General features: G+C 29.9%; 1 protein-coding gene across 2 annotated transcripts in view; it reads right to left on the bottom strand.

The window, feature by feature from the left end:
• Positions 1 to 21,460, bottom strand: part of LOC129971446 (adhesion G-protein coupled receptor G4-like) — an 84,196-nt gene that overhangs the window by 46,845 nt on the left and 15,891 nt on the right. For both annotated transcript variants that reach the window (XM_056085217.1, XM_056085218.1), the window contains exons 8-10: positions 7,434 to 7,599; positions 3,569 to 3,720; positions 2,209 to 2,310 (exon numbers count right to left, since the gene is read on the bottom strand). In XM_056085217.1, coding sequence (XP_055941192.1) covers positions 2,209 to 2,310; positions 3,569 to 3,720; positions 7,434 to 7,599 — 420 coding nt within the window. The remainder of the gene's footprint in view (positions 1 to 2,208; positions 2,311 to 3,568; positions 3,721 to 7,433; positions 7,600 to 21,460) is intronic.

Raw genomic sequence — 21,460 nt, 5'->3', positions numbered from 1 at the left:
ATTTTGTCCTTTTATTTCGTTTTTTTTTTTTAAATATTTGCTTTTAACAAGTGCATTTATTATAAGCTATTTTGAAATCTATTCATCGAAATGGACATTTTTAAGCCTTTGTTTAAAAGTAGCTTTATTAATTTTGACTGAAAAAGTTGAAGGGTTTTTTTTTCAACAAAAATCAGTGTTTCATCAATTGTTTCATGGGTATTGTATTTTACGGCATTATCTGATTTTATTTCAATGCTTCAATTGGATTTATGACCTGCAGTGATGAGTCTAGCTTCACAAGTGGTTCTGTTTTCATTCTTTTTATGTAATAATTTAGTAGAATCAAAGATCTGTTTAGAAGTAGAATTATTAGCTAGCATAAATTGGGAGATTTGTTGAGGTAAAATTGTCCAAAATATAGTATTCCATGTTTCGTCAGCATTTTGCTTGGAACCTGATTTATATCTTTCCTTGTATGAAACTGCCTTAAATTCAAGAAGGGTTTGTGGCATTTCACTAAACAGAGCATTAGGTAGAGATGTTTCATTTTCAGGATACATTGGATCTTCTATTTTGCTAGAGGTGGAAAATGTCTGATTTGCAGAAACAGTTGATTGAAGGACAGTATTAACAAGAAGAGATACTGGCTGTAGTGTTACTGCAGTAGATTCGGAAATGGTACCATATGGCATATTTTTTCAATTATTTTAAAACGTTTCAATTGTTGTTTATGGGATTTTTTTTAAAAAATAAGAAAAAGTAGCTAGTAAGGGTGCAGGGGCTTGAGATTTTAAAAGCTTTAAGGCTTCGGCATTGAATAATTAGTTTGTGTGTGTGTGTGTGTGTGTGTGTGTGTGTGTGTGTGTGTGTGTGTGTGTGTGTGTGTGTGTGCTATTTATTTATTATTCTACTTGCCATGCTGGACAGCCCCGAGAGAATGAAGCCTGGGAGTTTTTGCAATTAAAACCTTTCTATGAGATGTCCAATGAGTAATGTCATGGCCTGATTCCACATAGCATGCGCTGGTCAGGGCTCTACGGCAAGAAGATTTTGTATGCCCGAAGCTTTGACGTTTAAAACCAAAAAGTGGGTTGGAAATATATGATCTAATACAGAGACTACTGAACCTCTCCTTAATATATTTTGGTATATTAAAAGGTGAGATTCAGATATTTCATTAGAAGCTGTTCTCCCTCTGTACAGAAATAAACTGTACATAGCATAGCTCTCGCCATTGCAATTCTTTAGTGATTTCTTCAAATAGAACTCTGAGTCATTTTCTGCAGGGGGAATTCAGTGAGGCATATAGAGAGACAATATATTCACAAAGGAATTTAATTTGATAATTTACCGAGATTATTTTCAGTAATATACTTCTACCAGGAAATAACTAAAGCGAAATTTTTTAACTCTTTTCACTTCACCAGTATTACCAGTAATGCTGCTTTCAACTAGAAAAAGTGGAACCAATGAAATGATTCATTGGTATAAGAAATTTGTATGATAAGGAAAAAAATTAGGGAAATGAGTTAGCATTGAAGAGGTAGAAGATAAAAACTGGTTGCCCAGTGAAACTGCTCAATTACGGAACAAAAACCAGAGATGGTAGCCACCAGTTCTGGAAATTCCAGCCTCTGAAGTTACCAGAACCTACACATTAGAAAGCCACCTACAGATACAGCGACAACGCCAAGACCAAGAGAGCGACTCCTTCGCTCGATCACTAGCAGCCTAACCGCTCCCTAACTACCGGCTGATTGATACATCGGGCACCGTTGTGCTCCATGCGTCTAACATTCACTATGCACGGCCAACGCACGGAGATCGAGCTGTTCACGAGAAGCAAGATTCCTGCGAATTCGGATTTGGGACACCCGTACCCACAAATATCGGGCGAGTCCGTGAGAAGATAAGTATCTGAATATGAATCGTCATGCAGTTTTAATTAACTTAAAAGAAGGATTGAGTTCAAAATAAAAAGATTTATTTTTATCTTGAAAAGCCGTATGGCCTAAAATATATTGCTTAATATGGATTTTTTTTTTGAATTTAAATTTAGGGATATTTTTCCCAGTTATTTTTATATATCGGATGGCTAAAACACAGTTTAATAGATATTCGTTTAGAAATAAATAAATAAAAAAAAAGGGAAAATAAAATGTATTAAATATAACACTTCAAAATTTCAAAGGAGAGACAACTCAGAATATTTATTTCAAAATTCACCTGTAACGCACATCTCCTCAGGAAAAGTGCTCTGTCCGAGTGGAGTCTCGGGCCAAGTGAGGACGTGTCCATTAGAATGCGACGTTTCTTTGGAGCAAGAAACTAAGAAACGGACGAGAAAAGTTTTATTAGAACCTTTATTTTCAAATCAGTGATGGACAGGCGAAACACAATTAATTACATTTAAGAGATATTTGCTCTAGCTTTTGTACCTATTTTCTCTTTTGAATTAAAAATGGATGAGACCTTTTAAGAAATAAAATTTCTTATGCAATAAAGAATAAATTGGTGACAATTTTCTTTAAAGTGGACTACACATACCCGATTGCATATATATATATATATATATATATATATATATATATATATATATATATATATATATATATATATATATATATATATATATATATATGCGATCCAAACGAACTCTTACTTATATTACAATCAAACCACGACGGAGATTTTAAGCTTTCGTAAGTATTCTGAATCACATTAAATAAATGGCATTACCTTAGACGTAACTCTCGCCATCTGACTACTCTTAAAAATTAGGAAGTCACCGCCCGTATCTGTATTAAATTTTTAAAATGGAGTATCAGTCAACAAAGATTGGAAATTTCTTCCGATTCGTCTTTTAGAAAACTCCACTTTTGACAAATAAAATAGCTAATATATTCAGGAAGGTTATGTTAGGATTATTTATCCCCTTAGCCAGCATTTTAAACATGAGGGTGAAATCTCGTACACACACACCGCATGCAAGAGCAGGGGATAGTCGTTTTACGCTTGACGACGGTACCTATGTGACTGCCTTGGAAATGATAAATAGGCATTTATGATATTTCTCGAAATGTGAGGCGCCTTTCTTGTGATTACCCAACTATTCAATACTATGGCAGGAGGAGGTAATTCATTTATGGCTATGGTTTTGGTATTTTGTTTTTGAGATCAAACTCTACACCATTCTTATCGCTTCCATATATCTTAAGAATAGGAGTTTGTGTGAGAATGAATTATTATGCCGTAGGGTTCAGTGACGCTACATCCACTTCATACTTTGTATCAGGAACACAGAGCGGATTCAGACTAAGTGTCTCGAATGCAAACGCGAGAGCCGGCACCTTTAGAGCATTGAGTATTCGGTTTGATTCCGACGGGAAAAGAATCACTTAACGGCTATATCAGGTACAAAATTATTGGGTAAAAAATATCAAGTACAGTCGGGCATCAGTATAAAAAATATGTACCTGATAAAGAGAAACTTGGTCTCAATGAACCCAGTACAGTCGTGGGTGGCTATTAGGAAAATCTCTAAAGCTAATTTTTCAGTTTTCAGGTGCATGAAGAAAATACTCACCAGTGCTCTTAACAGATACGTCGAGCTTCCTCGGTGATTCGAATAAGGTGACATTTCTGGAATGGACGCTATGTTCTAAGAAATTCTGTAGTTCTTTCTCAGTTCCTTTATCTTTAATGATATAGACGTGATGATAGATATTTATTACAGGGCTGCAAGATGATCATAAAGATTTTTAAATAAATGGAATTTTTAACATTGAGATAGAGAGTAGATACTATAAAAATACAGTATCTACTTTCTACAAAAATATATATTATTGCTTTACGTCTTATATAAATTTGTTTGGTATTTCTCTTTACATAACTGATTCAACTCCAAAGCAATTTTTTTAAAATTTCAAATTTTTATTGGTTTTTCAGATTTAATTAATGGCAAAATTTAATGTTTTAATCTGCCATTAATTCAGGGCAGATTGAAATTTAAATGCCAAATTATAAGTAGCTCGTGGCTTTCATTCGCAAGATGGCAAGATGATTTAAAGGTTAACGAGTTATTAATTTTGACTGAATCTAATTGTATGGTTCATTCTACCATTGTTTTTATTGCAAGAAGATTAATTGAAACATTTTGAGATAGACTATTCTTTTTGCTGGTTTTAAAAAAGCGTCTGAGTGTCAAGAACTGAGTCAACATCATTAATTTTACTTCTTTCTTCCTTTTTGCAAACCTTTTTAAAAACATTTAGCAGGTGCCTTACAAGATGGTATATTAAACAAATTCCTTCACTCCCATGTGGAAGCTGAGCAAGGCAGGGCAGTGCAGAATAGGGCAAGCCATCCCATCAATACTTATAAATATTCAGATAAAGGGAAAAAAATGAAATTTTTGGATTAGAAGTCAATAAATTTATTTGCCCGGAGCATATTTATTCAAAAAATTGTCTTCAAAATAGCCTTCATAATTCATTATATCATTAAAAAGACAGAATTTTGATTAAAAACTTTAACAAAAAATGGAATAAAAGGGAGGATTGCACTTATGATGATATGGAAGGACTGTACTTATTATTATTATTTTAAGAATTAGGGCTTCGGTAACCATGCCTTAAGATTATGAGCCAAAACGTACAATTTTATTTTAATTATTACGGTCAAAGAATTTTCGACAAACTACAAGCCGGCTGGAATTTTAATTTTTTAAATTCTGAGACGCATTTGGCGTAAACTCATTTCAAATCAAATTTGTGGAAATTAAGAACATAAAAAAAAGGTGTTTTTTTTTTGTATATACATATATCTTCCATGTCGAATTCAACTGAATATATATAGATATTCTTTGTATAATTCCTATACAGTCAGAAAATTTTATATAGCAGCGCAAACAGGTAAGATATATTGTATAAAATATGATTGATTTCGGTTCATGCTTTTAATATATAAGTAGAATCAATTTCATTGGAAAACAAGGCGAAACATTTATATTATTTCCATATCGAAATAGATTTATTGATGATATTAAAAAGGAAACGCACACGTGCGCGCACGAAAACACGCACGCACGCACACACACACACACACACGCACACACACGCGCACACACACACACACACACACACACACACACACACACACACACACACACACACACACACACACACACACACACACACACTTCTCTCGACTTTTGAGATTTATTCTATAACTAATGGCGGAATATCATCACGTATGGGTGATAAATAAGGAAGATTATTGCAGAATGGAATAAATCTATGTAAGATCAAAGCTAATTTATTCATTTGAAGAAGAACTGTACAAAAAAGTTCATTTTGTTTTAAAAACTTAATCATAGTTTTTAAATAAGAATTTTAAAAAGGCGTGTGCACTGTAAACAACATTGCTATTTTATTAATTTGCCTATTTTAAAATATGAATTGTTTTTTCATGCTCACTATTAATCGAAAATGGAAAAAAAAAAAAAAACCCCTACGATTTATATGAAAAATGTTGGGTAATTTTTATATTTAAAATAATAAGGAAAAAATCAAATACATAATCACTCAGCCCCAATCATAGGTCCGATTTCACCAGTTATTGTTTCAAATTGAGGTTAATGACTTCGGCATGCATAACATGTAAAGCTATATATAAAAATATTAATCATTAAAACAGAAGTAAAATTAATCAATAAATACTTTAACGTGTGGTGTATAGAATATAAAGAAAGTTTTCTTACACTTTTAGGATTTTAATGTGACTTACCCTTTCAAATACAATTTAAATGCAAACAGTTATAAAAAATATTGGAACACATTTGGAATCAGAAATTTAAAAAAATATATAGAACATCGATATAAAGTTCCATTCATTCTTCCTTTTTTAGACCATAACTTTAGACACAAAGCATCAGCAATAAAGGTTGTTATGGAACAATGGCGAAAAACAAAGATATTTTGGTTGATGTGCAAAATCCAGTCATAAATCATTGCCAAAATGGAAATTCAATTCTTTGTATAAGGAAAATATTGAAGTTCAATAAGCTTAATGTTTTTAATATTATTTGTAGGTCCAAGAAAACAAATATTGAAAACAAGCAAAAAGATCAGAGTGTCTAAAACATTTCATGAACGTGAAGAGAGGTGGACTCTGATCTAAGTTCACATTAGTCCAAGAACTGGAGCAGTCAAATTGATCCTGAAATTTAAAAGTATGTTCCTGAAATCTGTAAATCTTGAAGCTGTCAGAAATGTTTTAAGAAATATAAACATCATGGTAGAGTACCTCGGAGAAAACCCTATAACAGCAAAGCAAATTGAAAAGCTAGACTAACATTTGCTAAAATTTACATATAAAGCAGCCAAAAAAAAAAAGGGAATATGTCATTTTCATGGATGAAAACAAATATAACATTTCTTGATCAAATACCATGGCAAAAAATTTGGCTCTACCAAATACAACATTGTATATCGAAAATTTGCAGTACTTGCAGTACTAAATATGGAGATGGCAACCAATTTGTCTGTGGTTGCATGGGAAGCTTTGATGTGGAGAATTTATAGGCTGCACAATGAATAAATATGTCTACCTTGACATTTTCAAGTGAAATCTAGCAAAATGTGAGTAAAATGGGAATTCCAAAGCATTTTAAGCTGCACCAAGATAACAACCAGTTTTGATGAAATACATATTATCAAAACAAAAGGACGCACGAAGTTAGACTACTATTTTATAAAAATGTTGACAATTACATTTATAAAATGGCAAAATTAATTATCGACTGGTATTAACGAACTTTGACCAGTTGTTCAGCTTAAGGGTTCCATCGGCATCGTCTCTCGAAAATGGAGACGAAGGTTCAGATGATTATTGATGACATATCAAGGGGTGAAACTAACTTTAATCTGGCATAAAATTTAACGAAATCGGTACAAAATATTTTTATTTAGCAGGTGGTTGTGAGTGCCAATTCAGTCAAGAGTTTCCACGCATAGGCAGGGCAATGAAAGGATGTTTTTTATGTTTCTGTCGCAAGTGGACAGTTATAGAAAACAGGTGATCACTGCTGGCATATCTGGCTGTCTTCATCATTAATATGAAATGAAAATCAACGAAATGGGCGCAGGTCTGTAGCTGGAGGATTGGTTCTTTAGTTCTGTCAATTATTTCAAGCATATAAATAAGGGGTAAATAGATGGTCATCTGAGGAGGCTAGTGTATTTGCTTAAATGATACTATGGAAAACCAATAAACCAGTCGCACAGTCTCAGCCACTGTTTTTATTTCTCAAATTTTTGTTTCATACGAACGACCATGACCGATAGAATAAAATATTGAATCAACCCCGCGTTTCCGCTAATACAAATATGTGTTAATTAATAGCAAACATCAGTTGTTTCTTCGTAGTTGGTTGTTATTGAACTACTCACTAAATGCAGGTGACATCCTTCAAAAAAAGCCCCGATCCATCGCTATAAAGTGCATCCAAATATTTATTAAGTTCTTCAATAAAAGGAAGTTTCAGAGAGATCACATCGGAACAGGTACCGTTCTCTGCTATTTCTGATTTCATGTGCAAAACAAATGTGTGCGCACCTAAAAAAAAATGAGAAAATTACTTAAGATCATAAAAGAAAACACTGCTTTTGACATTTTTTACGAACAAGTTTTTAAATTTATTCTGCGCTAATAGATTGCAAATGAAACAATTTTGTAGTAATTCTGAGTTTTAATTTTGTTAACACTCAGAAATATTAAAAAAATCATTCTAACATTAATTAAAAATAAGCACATGCTTGATACGCATAATAATACTCAATATGCATTATAATTTGTAGATATACGTCGAAGGAATTCATGCGCTTGTGAAACACACGGAAATAACCGCGCCAGTTTAGTGACATCTCAATGAGGGGCAACTTGTATTTAAATTTTAGCTGACATATGATGCCGGAACTTAATTAGAAATTTTAAACATCTCAGAAAGGAAGCGAAATGCATCTTTTAATTGCCCAACTGCTGTAAATTGGGGTTATCACTGCGCATGCACAAGTGGTGACATATGAAGTAGTTAGAATCATGCTTTTGGCAATGCGTTTGTTAATAGAAAGAAATGAATGGAATCCTTGTGAAAGAATAGCGAGAGTACACAGCAATACGAGCTTGGTGTCTGAAATTAATAAATGGGCGTGTGGATTATAATGCTGAAAATAAATTGCTTTGTATTAAACATTCGACTCATGGCGCAGTTAAATTTATTTTTAAGATTTTCTTTGAAATCAACGAGATTATTTTGTTTTCTGTATCTTTGTCTATATTTTTCCATGTGCAGTAGCGTTTTGCTTAACTGCTTCAATTCCGTTATTCCGCGGAATGCAATTCCTTCGAAACCGCATGTTGAAGAGTTTTGGCATTACAATGTGGTTATCATTAAATGAAAAAAGCCACTATCTAAAATGTAATCGCGGTTAACCGAACTGGATAAAGGTTCTCATTTAGATTGTCAATTATAGATGATGTTGTATTGTAAGTTAAAACGACGAAAAGAAGCTCATAATAATGTGTTCTAAGTCAGAAAATTAGTTTATTCTGCTCAGCTAGCTAGAATTTTATTAAAAGTATTAAAACTAAAAAATAGGGGGATGGAGATTTGGAATATTATAAAATGTAAGAAATACCATTTTTACAAAAAAATACATGTGAAGAGATGCGTTCTGAGTTAGACGAATTAAAAAAATAAAATTGAGAAAGGGCAAAAGGAACAGAAAGAACAGAACTTTCAAAAGTAGAGATGATAATCCAAATCCAGGGAATTAAATATCAGGAAAATTAGAAGATACCCAAGGTATGAAGTAATTCAAAGTAAAACTCAAAGGATAAATAGTAGTTTAATGATTTTGAGGGCATTATTTCCTATCAGATTAAGAACTTGCACATTCCAAAGTAACTATTAAGGCCTTAACATTCGTGTGACAAACAGCCTGGATTGTTTTCAATTCTCATTTGTGAGTGATAGAAACGTATGGATGGATTTTATGAAGGTCACCCAACTTGTATTCTCTCTCCAAGGATAAGCGATGCGATTCTACAAGGAAGAGCAGCTGGTAAGTTGACAAAACTAACGACCATGGAGAAAAATCTATAATTCCAATCTGGAGACTGATATCGCACCCAGTTTAAAAGACAGAACCAAAGACAAGACAACAGAATCTAGAAGAGAGTCTTTAAGAATTAGTTGCTAATGTGGAGTGATTAATGAGTCAGGCATACCCTAAGAGCCCTCTGGAATTTCGGGAAAACCAGGTAGCCTAATATTCTCTTGACGCCGGCAGGGACAGACATATAACATTCAACAAGACAGTTGGACGCAAAAGATTTGAAACCTGACCCAAAAATATCCAGATGCGCGAGACCAACTGAGATAGAAGGTGATGCTCGTAAAAAAAAATAAAAAAATAAAGATGATAAATTTGAATATCCATTGAATGCTCTTGGAAACTTGTTCCTCCTTATCATTGGGGGGAAAAAGTTTATGAATGAAATTTGAGCATGAGTTCTTGGAAATGTAATAAAAAGAGGACACACACTTTACAGGGGGCTTCTTTACATTTCAAACAAATAAACGTTTTTTTTTTTTTAATTTTTTTTTATTTTTTTTATTTTTTTTTTTTTATCATTCTTCTTGAATTTTGGTATAATACATTATTCGTAATTCGTCATCAATTTGTTTTATGGGTACAAATAAGCAGGCTATAAATATGGACAAATATGGAGGTTATAAAACTATAGAGATATACTTAAGAAACCTTATGCAGTTTATAGGATGATGAGCAGGATGAGTAGGCTTAAAAGTAAACTTGAAATTTTAATAGGCCATCGTTCTATTTTGTAATACGGCCAAAAAAAATATTCCCATAAAAATTTCTGATTTAAAAATATGCTTTCGAGTTTTTAAGTTTCGAAAACAGCAGACATTTTCCAGAACTTGATTTATTTTTATATCAACAGATAAATATTAATGAATAAGAAATGCGGAATGTGAGAAACTCTCTCCTCTCTCTCTACTAAGAGTTCCATTAGCTTTTTTGCTTTTTTATAAAAATGAACTAACAGTCGTGATTTTTCTCATTGCGTTGCTACTAATATATTTTTGCTTGGGAAAAGGCTATGGATTCTGCTAAATAAAATAAAATGTTATAATAAAATTGGAGAATTAAAAAAAAAAAAAGGAAAATGAAACCGAACTTTCAAAAGACCTACAAAAAGGATTGAAAAAACATTTTAGAAGACATGTATGATATCTCTCTATCTAATGTCCTAAACATGATCAAAATACAATATATTTTTTCTCTTTCAAAAACAAAAAGAATGTAAAATGGGAAATGGATATGAACATTTTATAAAGAAACAAAGTTTGTTTGGAAAAAAAAAAAAAAGGTTCATTGAAGAAAAAAACGGCAGGTCATGAAGAAGAAAATAAAAGATTCTTATCAATTTTTCTATCAATTCTTATCAATTTTTTAATTCAAGCTATCAATTTTTCCATACGAATATGAAGAGAAAACTAGCTCGTCTGTAAGCAACAATTATTGCTCAAATAAAGAGCAGCAAAGTGCATCTAGTAGTTAACCGACCGAGAAAAAAGGAGAAAGAATGTTCTTGACAATAAATGCCGTTGAGAATCTCAATACAGTACAGATGGAAAAGTAATTACTGTTTCTATGAAAACATTTCAAAGTGTAGGATGCATTGCTTTGGAATGTAATGTGAACAAATCATTCATTTGTCATCGAGCAATGAAAAATATAGAAAAAAGAGTTAAAGTTTTAATAAACAGAGTTCTCAACTTATTTTCCTTTGGCTGTGTATTGGGACTGGAAAATTTTTAGAATGCATCATAAGCAGAAAAATGTTGATGGCCTACGAATAAATGCTTCAGAAAACGAGTCTTATTTAATTTCAATACCAAAACATTCAATAGGAACAGAACTCTGTTCACAAAATAGATTTTTCTAAAAATTAACATGTAAAATTATATCTAATAAAGCGTTTGAAGCAATATCAAATAAGGCAATTTCAGTTACACACAGATTCATAAGAGGAAGTGTTGTTCTTAGTTGAGAAAAGATGAACAAAGAAATGCTTTGGATGTCTTACCGTAATTATGTCTACAAAATTATGTTCGAAGCAATCACTGTTAAGTCACTTGAAATTTCAACAGGATTTGACATATTGTCATTTAAAACAGTTCAAGAATTTGCTGAACTCAGTCATTCGAAGTGATTTTCATGCTGCCCCAAAATAATGCTTCAATTCTCTGAGTTTGCCAAAAACCAACTTGAACGGCCGTATTCACCAACCGTTGTTAAACATCGGCTGATGATTAAACGCTGTTCAGCAGTCAAATCGGTATTCACCACACCAAACCCGTTGTCAATTTCCCCCTGTTTTCCCCCATTTTTTGATTCATGGACTTCCGATGATCACATTTGATCAACGGTTTTCCGCATGCGCAGTTCTCAAGAAGGACAACTGTTACATTAGTTTTCAAACAAACATGGAGGATTTAGATACATTGGAACTATTGCAGTTGATATCAGATAGGAGGTGAATAATTTACACTGACAGAGTTTCTGATTTGGATTTGTTAGATGAATGTGATTTTGTTTCCAATGCATTTTATCTTTGAGAAGGAGAAATTAAGCATCAATATTTTACGAAACAGTGCTGTAACTACTGAAGAGAAATTGTGTATTGCCTTACGTTTTTTTGCTTCAGGAAGTCATCAACAAATAATTGGAGATTTCAATCAAACTATCCAGTCATCATGTTGCCGGGCTATAAATGAAGTATCTAGATGTATAGCTGAAATGAGGCCAAGATTCATTTACCTACCAAATAATGAATCTGAGCGACTTGAGGTATGTTTACATTTATCCCTTTTACATCGTTCATATGGGAATCCCTTTTTATTGTTATTATATCCGAGTTGATTTTTGATTATTATTTTCTGGAATTAAAATTAGAATCTGTCATTTGTATAATTCCGTGAACATTCAAATTTTTGAAGCAAAGGAATTATAATTAAAAGAATTTTCTAAACTTATTAATACCTTTTAGAAAACTCATCAAGTTTAGTACGATTATACTGTTTTTTGTCAATACTGTTTTACAGTTTTTTGTTCCTTAAAATACTTCCATTAAAAACATTTTATTGCATATTTTCTATCTGGTTAATCTAATGACTTGCTAATAAAATAAGTTATTTCATATCTATACATATTCATATCATTTGTGTAGTCTTATAGTTTTTTTTAATTATGTTATTATGGCGATATAAGTTATTAAAAATTGATAATGTATGTATGTAATATTTTTTCAAATCATTTTTAATTAACTTTTAATATTACTTTTATAACTAGAATTCATCTGTAACAGTTTTTGCATTTGTTATGCTATAAGAAAATTTTCCCATTCTTTACATAGACAGTGTACATGTTAATCAATTTTAACCTTGCTCCTTTTATTTTTCAATTTTGTAAATCTGAAAAAATATAATAAAGAATTCAAGTATTAAAGATTATTTGCAATATAAACTTAACATTTTAATTATGCTTTATTCCATATTGAAAAATCTTATTCTTCTACCCCTACCATTATACCACTGTATATCAAAGATTACGGCAGATTTTTGTATGAATAAAGCAAGAAGGGTTTTTGAGAAACAACCACCTAAATAATAAATATGTTTTCGTTGAACAAATAATATTTTAAGATTAGGAAAAAAAATATTCTTTCTGTAGAATATTTTCCAAAGTTATCTGCAATCACTTACAAATATTTTAGAATGCACATTTCTAGTGATTGAGAATAGAATATCTTATGTCTTTTTTTTTATATATATAAAAAAGTTTTTAAAAGTACTGTATAAATGAATTCTAAATTTAGTTACAAAAAATGGAATTTTTGTCTTATATCAAATATTATAATATTTAAAAAATTTAATATTATAATCAAATAAATTATAATATTTGTGTTTATACTATCAATTTTTAAGTATGTCATGTAAGTATTATTGTTAAATTAGCAATTTTTTTCATTAGTTATTTATAATATAATTAATTCTTATTTCACATTTCTCAGATTATAGACTTGCAAAGATATGGAAGAAATAAGGAACAGCCTTTTCCTCCTGAAAAAAAAAAAAAAAGAAATAAAGAAAAGCAACAAACAAAAAAATCTTTTTCATCTGTCTGGTGATGATTATACAGGATTGCTTTTTGTATTTTTGAAACTTTCCTGTATGACTCATTTCCATGATTGTACACTGTTTTCACATGGGTATATAAGTTTTTTTTTTTTTTTTTTTTTTTTTTTTTTAGTAAATTGATTTTTTATGTTATTATTTATTTTATAGAAAAAGAATTATTGCAGTTTTTATTATGATTAATAATTAGAAATTTAAAGAAATTACTTTTGTTACTTATAAATTGTGTGATATAATAATGTGCTTAGTTACTCAATATAGCTAATCTCTTTTACAATATCAGTTTACTTCAGCTTTAATCTTCAACAATGTGTATAAAATTAACATTTTTTAAAGAAATCAAATTTTGACCTTTGTTATCTGCTGAAAATGATTACCAATTTTTATTAATGTTTTCCTTCTCATTACATAACAAATTTTAACATTATTTCTAATGTATTCTCTACCTGATTATTTTTTGAATTTATCTGTATAGAAATGACTAAATAATTCCTTATTCCCATCTTTGAAAATCAAATGTATTTTTAATTTGATGTTGTTCTTTTTATGATTTATAGAAAATGACATGCATGTATGACTCATATCAGTGTAGTTATTTTTTAGTGGTTTTATGTGCTCATTATCTTATTACAATATGTATATGTATTAGAGAAATAAAAAGACACATATAGAAGAATTTTGTATTAAGAATCAGCATTAATGTTGCACCTCTATTGACACTTTCTTGTAATTCTTGTAGAAGAATTTTGAATTAATAATCAGCATGAATGTTATATTTTAAAGTACCTTTAATGGAACTTTGTTTTAATGCTTGTAGAAGCTGTAACTTCTCTGTCAGAATTTTCTTTTGTAATTCATATATGTTACTTTTCGAGTCAAATTTGAATAAAATAGATTTTTGTATACAGAAGTCCTTTTTTAATTTTGCATATTTTAAGACATTCTGAGAAGTGTGTGAAAAACAAAGAAAATAGATTAATTGTGATTTGAAAATTTTGGAATTTGAAAAACAAGTATAGATAATAACTTATCCGAGTTAATTCAAATTTCTACAAATTATGATGCAAATATAAAATTTTAAAAAAGAGGTTTTTATTTTAAAAATTCAACTTAATTTAACTGACAGTTTAATGTAACCTATTAGAATAATATTTAAGATGATTTCAAGAAAAAAAATTTTGTGAAAAATTCTTTTACTTTTTTGAAACATTTCAATTTGGATCATCTTTCATCAAATTTAAATATAGAAAGAGATTCCTTATTTAAATACACAAGATCCTGAGTTGAAAAATTTGACAATTAAACAAAGGAAATTATGCTGACTTAACAGTATTTAGTTAGATGTTGTGCTCATAGGTTTATGATTTCAGGAAGTAATGATTGCCATGAAGATATGAATAATTAAAAACATCGTTGGAAATTAATATAATAAAGTGACAGATATTATTCAAGTATGAGTAGAAACTAAATGTTAAAATATCAAAAAATTAATAACTTTTTTGGTACAAAATCCTGGGAATAAAAAAAAAAAAGGCAAAAACTTGTTGAAACAAATGGAATTTCACATTAACTTGAAAGAATTAAAATATCATTACTAGTTTCTGACAGGCTAATCAAGTTAAACTGTGTTGCTTTTTGATTAAGATTGAATCATCTTTTTGATTGCTTTTTGAATCATCAAGCAGAAAGTGTTAAAAAATGTATTGTTAATTGTAGATGTTTTGCCACTCAATTTATTTGTACAAAAGTGAGTGGTGAGTGCTTATGATGTGCAAATTAATCATTTCTTTTATTCAAGGATAGCAATTCTAAAATAAGTATGGTTGTCATCAATATTTATATTATTTTTATGCAGATTTGTAATGGCAAGATTGTGAAGTACATGTTGTCGAACTGACAATTAACTCATTCAAATTTAAAGAGTTGTTAAATTCATTGTTTATAAAAAGTTTTAGATATGAGATACAAATGAGCTAATTCACTTCCACAATAATAAAATATTATAAAAAATTATTGCATGAATATTTATTTTGGCAAAAAAGGCTCTTGTTTTTCATAAGAATTCTTCAATATTCATATACAATTTTCACTGACTTTTGTTTATAATTTGAATTTTCTGATTTGCAGCATATATTCTGAATGTATATATTCTTCTTATATGTATATATTCTGACATTTATAACAATAAATTTATATCTTTTTTAACAAAATATATGTAAAAATTTAATATTCTGATAGTTAATAAAAGAAAATTTTTCCATATTTGCTTTTCGATGGAAATAAAAGCATACCACAGAATAAGTATTTTTTACTTTTATTCCGCTTTGAGGGAAAAAAATTATCTCAAACACTACTGAATATGTAGACAGCTAATACATATTTAAATATTGACACCAAAAACAATCTTAGTATTTTTTTTTAAATATAATATATTGTGGAAGTTTAAAACCTATTTGTTTAAAAATAAATGCTGAAAGTCTAATAACAATCTTAAAGAGAAGTTTGTAATATATGCTATAAACTTCATGCAAACAATTATATGGGATTGCCAGAGATATCATTGCAATTTAAATAACCTTTGGAAATTGAAATATTTTGTGTAAATGAAAATTATTTACTAATATGAAAGTCATAATACTTGTAAGCAAGATTTTATACACTACATTTTCTCCTCTTTTATTATATTAAAAATACAGGATACTACAATTTTTGTTAAATTCATTGTTTAGAAGAAACTTCAATGAACTCCTCACTTGCGAAATCAGTTTGCAGCAGTTTGTTATTTCTATTGTTTATGTATATACTCTATAATTATATAAAAAATGTTTAAATATTTCCATAAGTAAATGAACTAATTTAAGGTTAATATGCATTTTTTTCAAAAATTTAATTCAGATAGACCTTTTGTAAAAGTTTAATTCATTGGAAAACTATTCAAAGCACAGCTAATATGCATATTCTCAATTCAAAAGAGAGCAAATGCTCAAATGTTTTATTACATAATAATAGAGTGGAAATTTAAAATATACTTGGTTAATAATGTATAGTCAGAGAAACAATCCTACGAAAAGCTATAATATCATGTAAGCAAATCGGTGAGATTATCAGTAGGCAATATCACCTTCGTTTTCTCGTTTGATCCTTGTACACATCTGGGAAAGAAACAAAATAACAACAAAAACACGAAACAGCGCCACCCATCAGCTGATAATCATGTGATATATATAGACCAATGAAGATCCATTTCCGGTTGAAAAAGGCAGAAAAAGCTGATTGTCGTAACCTTGATGCTTAGTCGTGAAATTACCGTTCGTGAATACCAATGATCATTGGTTGATGATTAATCGTTGATCATGGGTTGAACGATCCGATGTTTAGCAACCGGTTTGGTGAATACGGCCGGAAGAGTTCCAAACTCTAGGAGTTTAGCTTAGGAATAATTTTTAGAGCTCACCTTCACATTCGTTGGATGCATTCCGGAAAGGGGAACCGGCTTCAAAGGTGCAAAAGGATTGCACTGAGTCCGATGGATGGGAAAAGCAATTTATTCCCTTAAAAAATGTATGTTTATTTATAAATCAATATAAATAGTCCAAACAAAAAGGAAATGGAATTATTGTAATTTTTTTATTTGTAGTAAAATATTATACCGATAGCCAGATTTAAGTAACATCAGCTTGTTTTGTCCCAAAAATGTTTTTTAGCTCATGAAAAAAAAAAAAAACCCAAGAGATTACGAATACATAAATTATGAAATTTTCAAGTGTGCAACGAACAAATTTATTGGACATTTGAGGTACCCAACAGAAGAACTTGCTGCCCTTGAGCCTTTTGACAACTATGAGATGAAAAGAAAAATAGTTAATACTTAAAAAAAAAAAAAAAAAGCTTTGAGAGGGTGCACAATTTGATGTAGATTTAGTCCTTAGGAAAAGGCCTGTGTGATTCTTTAACCCTCTAAGGGTTCCACACGTATTTCGACGTAGCCCCATAGATGTCTTTAAAGTGCACTGCGATGCAAATTCGTTTTGCACTGAAAATCACGTAGGGGTGTTACTGCACCGCAGATGGTGTCGACGTATTTTAACGTATTTCTTTCCCCCTACCAGTTTCGACATCTTGATGAATTGGAGGGGAGACAACACAATGAAGTTTTAAGACCATTTAAGGAAGTCACAGGATCTGAGAGCCCGAAGATTCCTTTAGGCATAGGGCATTGTGATGGTGCCGGCGTTATGAAGGAATGAGGGGTGAGAAAGGAAAGGGCTCGCCCAAGAAAAGAGAAACAGGAATTTTTCCACAATTGTGTCTCCCATAATGGTTCTATGTGGACTTAAATTTAAATTGCATTTTGTTTCAATAGTTTTTGTTTGATATCGATAGGGATAGGATTTCTTTGATCTAAGCGTTGCCTCAAAGTTCCATTGAGTTATTTTTTTCTTAATGCAGTTTTATGCTTACTTGTGATTAAACATCACATTGAAGTACTAGCAACTCGAAAGGGATATATTTGAAAAATTGCCATCAATATATAGTTAAAATATTAAATATATTTTTCATTCTTAGTTCAACTGTTATTATGATTCAAATTTATATTTTTATGCTAATCTATACCTCCAATTATTTTTCACGAAGTAAACAGATGCAAATGAATTTTGCGTTTTTAAGCAGTCTAAATTTCACAGAATATAATAAAATATATTATTATATTGTTTCTCTTATCTTGTAAAAATTTGGAATAATGTGTCGTTTTTTATAATGCGACTCCTTTTCAAAGTTTTTTTTTTTTAAGAACTGAATAGAATAATTTCATTCAAATTCATAAAAGAAACAAAAGCATTTTTTTAAAGAATTATGCCTATTCAGAAAATTATTAATATTTAGTCTTAATATACATTGATGTAGATGAAAGCAAATAGTAAAATTAATTTAATTTAGGGTTTGATTTATTTTGTTAGGAATATTAAGAAACGAATCGCATTGTAAAGGTCTTAACATTGTAAACTATCTGAAGATATTTTTTCAACAGTTTATCAAAGAAGATATATTTCTTAGATAAAATTATAGATCTCTAAAACACTTCTAAAAAAATAAGTAGGTAGTTCAAAAATTCTGTTCTTATTTTACAGGTCTTTGAAGCAGTTTTTTTTTTTTTAGTAGATAAGTTAATGAGCATTCTTCAATATAGAATAAAATCTGAGTGGATAAAAGAGATAACTTTTTTTTAATCTTGTGCGAAGTACAGAATGAGTTTTAACTATACGTTTTTAAGGATGTTCTAATACAAAATGGTGCAGATAAATTCCTGAATGGTGCATGGATAATAAATTATTTTTGAATATTCAAAAGCTTAGCATTCATAGTTATGCCTTGAAATCACAACCTGCTATTTTCTCCTATCAAATAAATGACTTTGCATTACTTTATTCAGATTTTGTTACTGATGCTGGTGTTACTTATGGAAGAAAACTTCATAAACTGCACACTAATGCAGGATCGACCTTAAAGGTTGTTGGGCCCAAACAGGAAAACAATTATTATTATTATTATTATTAAAAGCAATCCAAGGTTTAGAATCAAGGTAAAGATCAATGGTAGCATCAGCATTCTTACTTTTTCCTATTCATATGCTTATGCAGTGTAGCGCTATCCATATTTCTTAGCACATTTTGAATAGAATCAAGTATGAATTTGGTGCGTCTTCCTATCCTTTCAGACTGGAGCAAAAATTCGACACATTCGCAATAACGATATCAAACCAACTTACCAAACTTCATTTATCTATTTTGTATGTGTGCGTGTGATTTCAAATAATTATTTAAACACTCATGTGTAATAAATCCTTTGTCAGAATACATTTAAAAAAATTAATACAAATCTACATTTTGATAAAATTGCATGATACATTTAATTTATCTCGATGCTTCCGTTTTGGGATATCATGTACATGCATACATGACTTTTACATACAGATTTCTCATCAGTCAGTTTATCTAATATTTGAAGATAAGATTACATATAAATTAATTACAATTAATTATAGAAAGGTTGCTATATGTTGATTTACGATAAAGAAAGAAATCGTTCCTCAAATTCTTTGACTGGAATGATTCCTAGTGAATGCTCAGCCTTTTTAACCCAAGCTATTGAATGGGGAGGTTAAAAAAAAGTTAATAAAGGGTTGAAAAAAGGGATTAAGCCATATCCAGTATGCTATATTAAACTGAAATTTGAGAAACAATTGTTTATTTTTTAAACCAATTATATAAATAATATTGTCAATCATATATTTATTTTCTTTTTATATGAGGGCTATATATATATATATATATATATATATATATATATATATATATATATATATATATATATATATCAGTATATTCAGTTGATACGTCTTTGGCGGAATTACTTCCAAAACCTTTTGGTATTCTACTTGCCCCAGTCATTCGACCAAATCTGTCAATTTATATTTCATATTAAAACCATTGGCCATTAGATATATCATCAATGATCGTCTGCTCTATATAATTTTTCAATTTCGAAAGAAGAAAAAAACGCCTTTTTTTAATGTATTTTCATTTTGAAATAAATAAATTCTTTCTTTCCCCTATTTGGCTGCATGATTCATCAACAATTCAATCAAGTTTATTAATTTTTTCTACCGCTTGGAGATATATTTGATAAATTATAAAAATAAAGTATCAAGCGTTGTGGATGGGTACAATTTGTTTCAAACATTTTTTTTGTAACCATGTTTCTCTGCGCGCTGGGGAACGTGAATACACAATTTCTGCGAAACATGCGAATAACTTTATATAATAAATTTTACGAAAACCAGTTCTGTGATACTTGAAGTTTATAAATATTTTACTGAAGCAGATATATATTGTAATGCTTAAAACTAGTTAAATGAATATTATAATTCGGTATAACTATACTGCATAATATTTTAATTATTCTAATAATTTATATATTAAAAATTTTCTGTTCTTTATATAATATATATTATAAAGTGACAAAAGAAAGCGACAGGAATTTGAGGTTGAAATGGATTTCTCTTGATGATTCCTCTATGAGTTTATACTGCGGCCATTAATTTATTCTTTTGTTCCTTTTACTTGGCTCCTTTTTAGTATTGGTTTCTATATATGTATTTCCTCTTAAAAAAATTAAAATTACTGAATTTGTGCATTTTAGTAATGCGTTTATTATTCTTGTTGTCACGTGAAGTATTTTCTTTTAAAATATTTTCATTCTATTACTTTTTTTAATGGATTTTGCTGTTGAATTCTGTTCATAATTGTCCTTATTGTGAGGATATAGAAACAATGCAACAATAAGCAACACATTGAAAATATTTAAAAAGTATATCAACTTTTTTTTTATTGAAATGTCTGTTACTTAATTATATAAAGTTTTTATAAAGTAAAATGCGTTTTCCTGTATTAAATCCAACATCCTACACAACTGTGAAAAAGATTTCAATTTTTGGTTAGTTCTTTTGGAAGTTATCAAGAAGTACAGTAAGTAAAATGTTCTGTTGAGTAAAATGTTGAGTTGATTAAAATGTTCGGTCTGTAGAAAAACGGCGGCCCAAACTCATAGAGACACGGGTGGCATTTGAATCCGTATAGTGTGAGACGAGCCTTAAGGCCACGCGGATGGTTAATCGCGACATGGTCTTTCTGATTTAAAGGGGGGGGGATCCATAAATCAATGGAATAGCTTACAAATTAGAAAGTAACTGCTTTATAAAGGCTTTTTTTTAATCAAGATTTAATTTGATAAGTTTGTGAAATTAAGTCAGTAGATGTAATCGTTTAAACACTATTATTAATTTTCGACAAAAAATATGATTAAAAACTAAAATCAACTTTTGATAATAATATGACGTGATGTTCTAAGACTGGGCATATTTTGTAAGTATCAAATTTCGAGAATCTGTGAATTATTCTTTTCAATAACGAAATACAAAGAGTGATTATTTAGTTATGGTAAAAGATAACTTCATACTTAATGAATTAAGGTATGCGATTAATATATTCCTTCTAACGTTGTGTTTATTTACTAAATGCGATCTTCAGATTTATTTTGAATTGCTCTGAATAATCATATCATAAATCACCATAGCACTCATGACATAAATCATCATAAAACAGATTTCAAAACAAACATCATAATATTGAT

This window comes from Argiope bruennichi, chromosome 6 (genome assembly GCF_947563725.1).
Source record: "Argiope bruennichi chromosome 6, qqArgBrue1.1, whole genome shotgun sequence".
NCBI lineage: Eukaryota > Metazoa > Arthropoda > Arachnida > Araneae > Araneidae > Argiope > Argiope bruennichi.
This window is presented reverse-complemented; position numbering and strand designations above follow the sequence as displayed.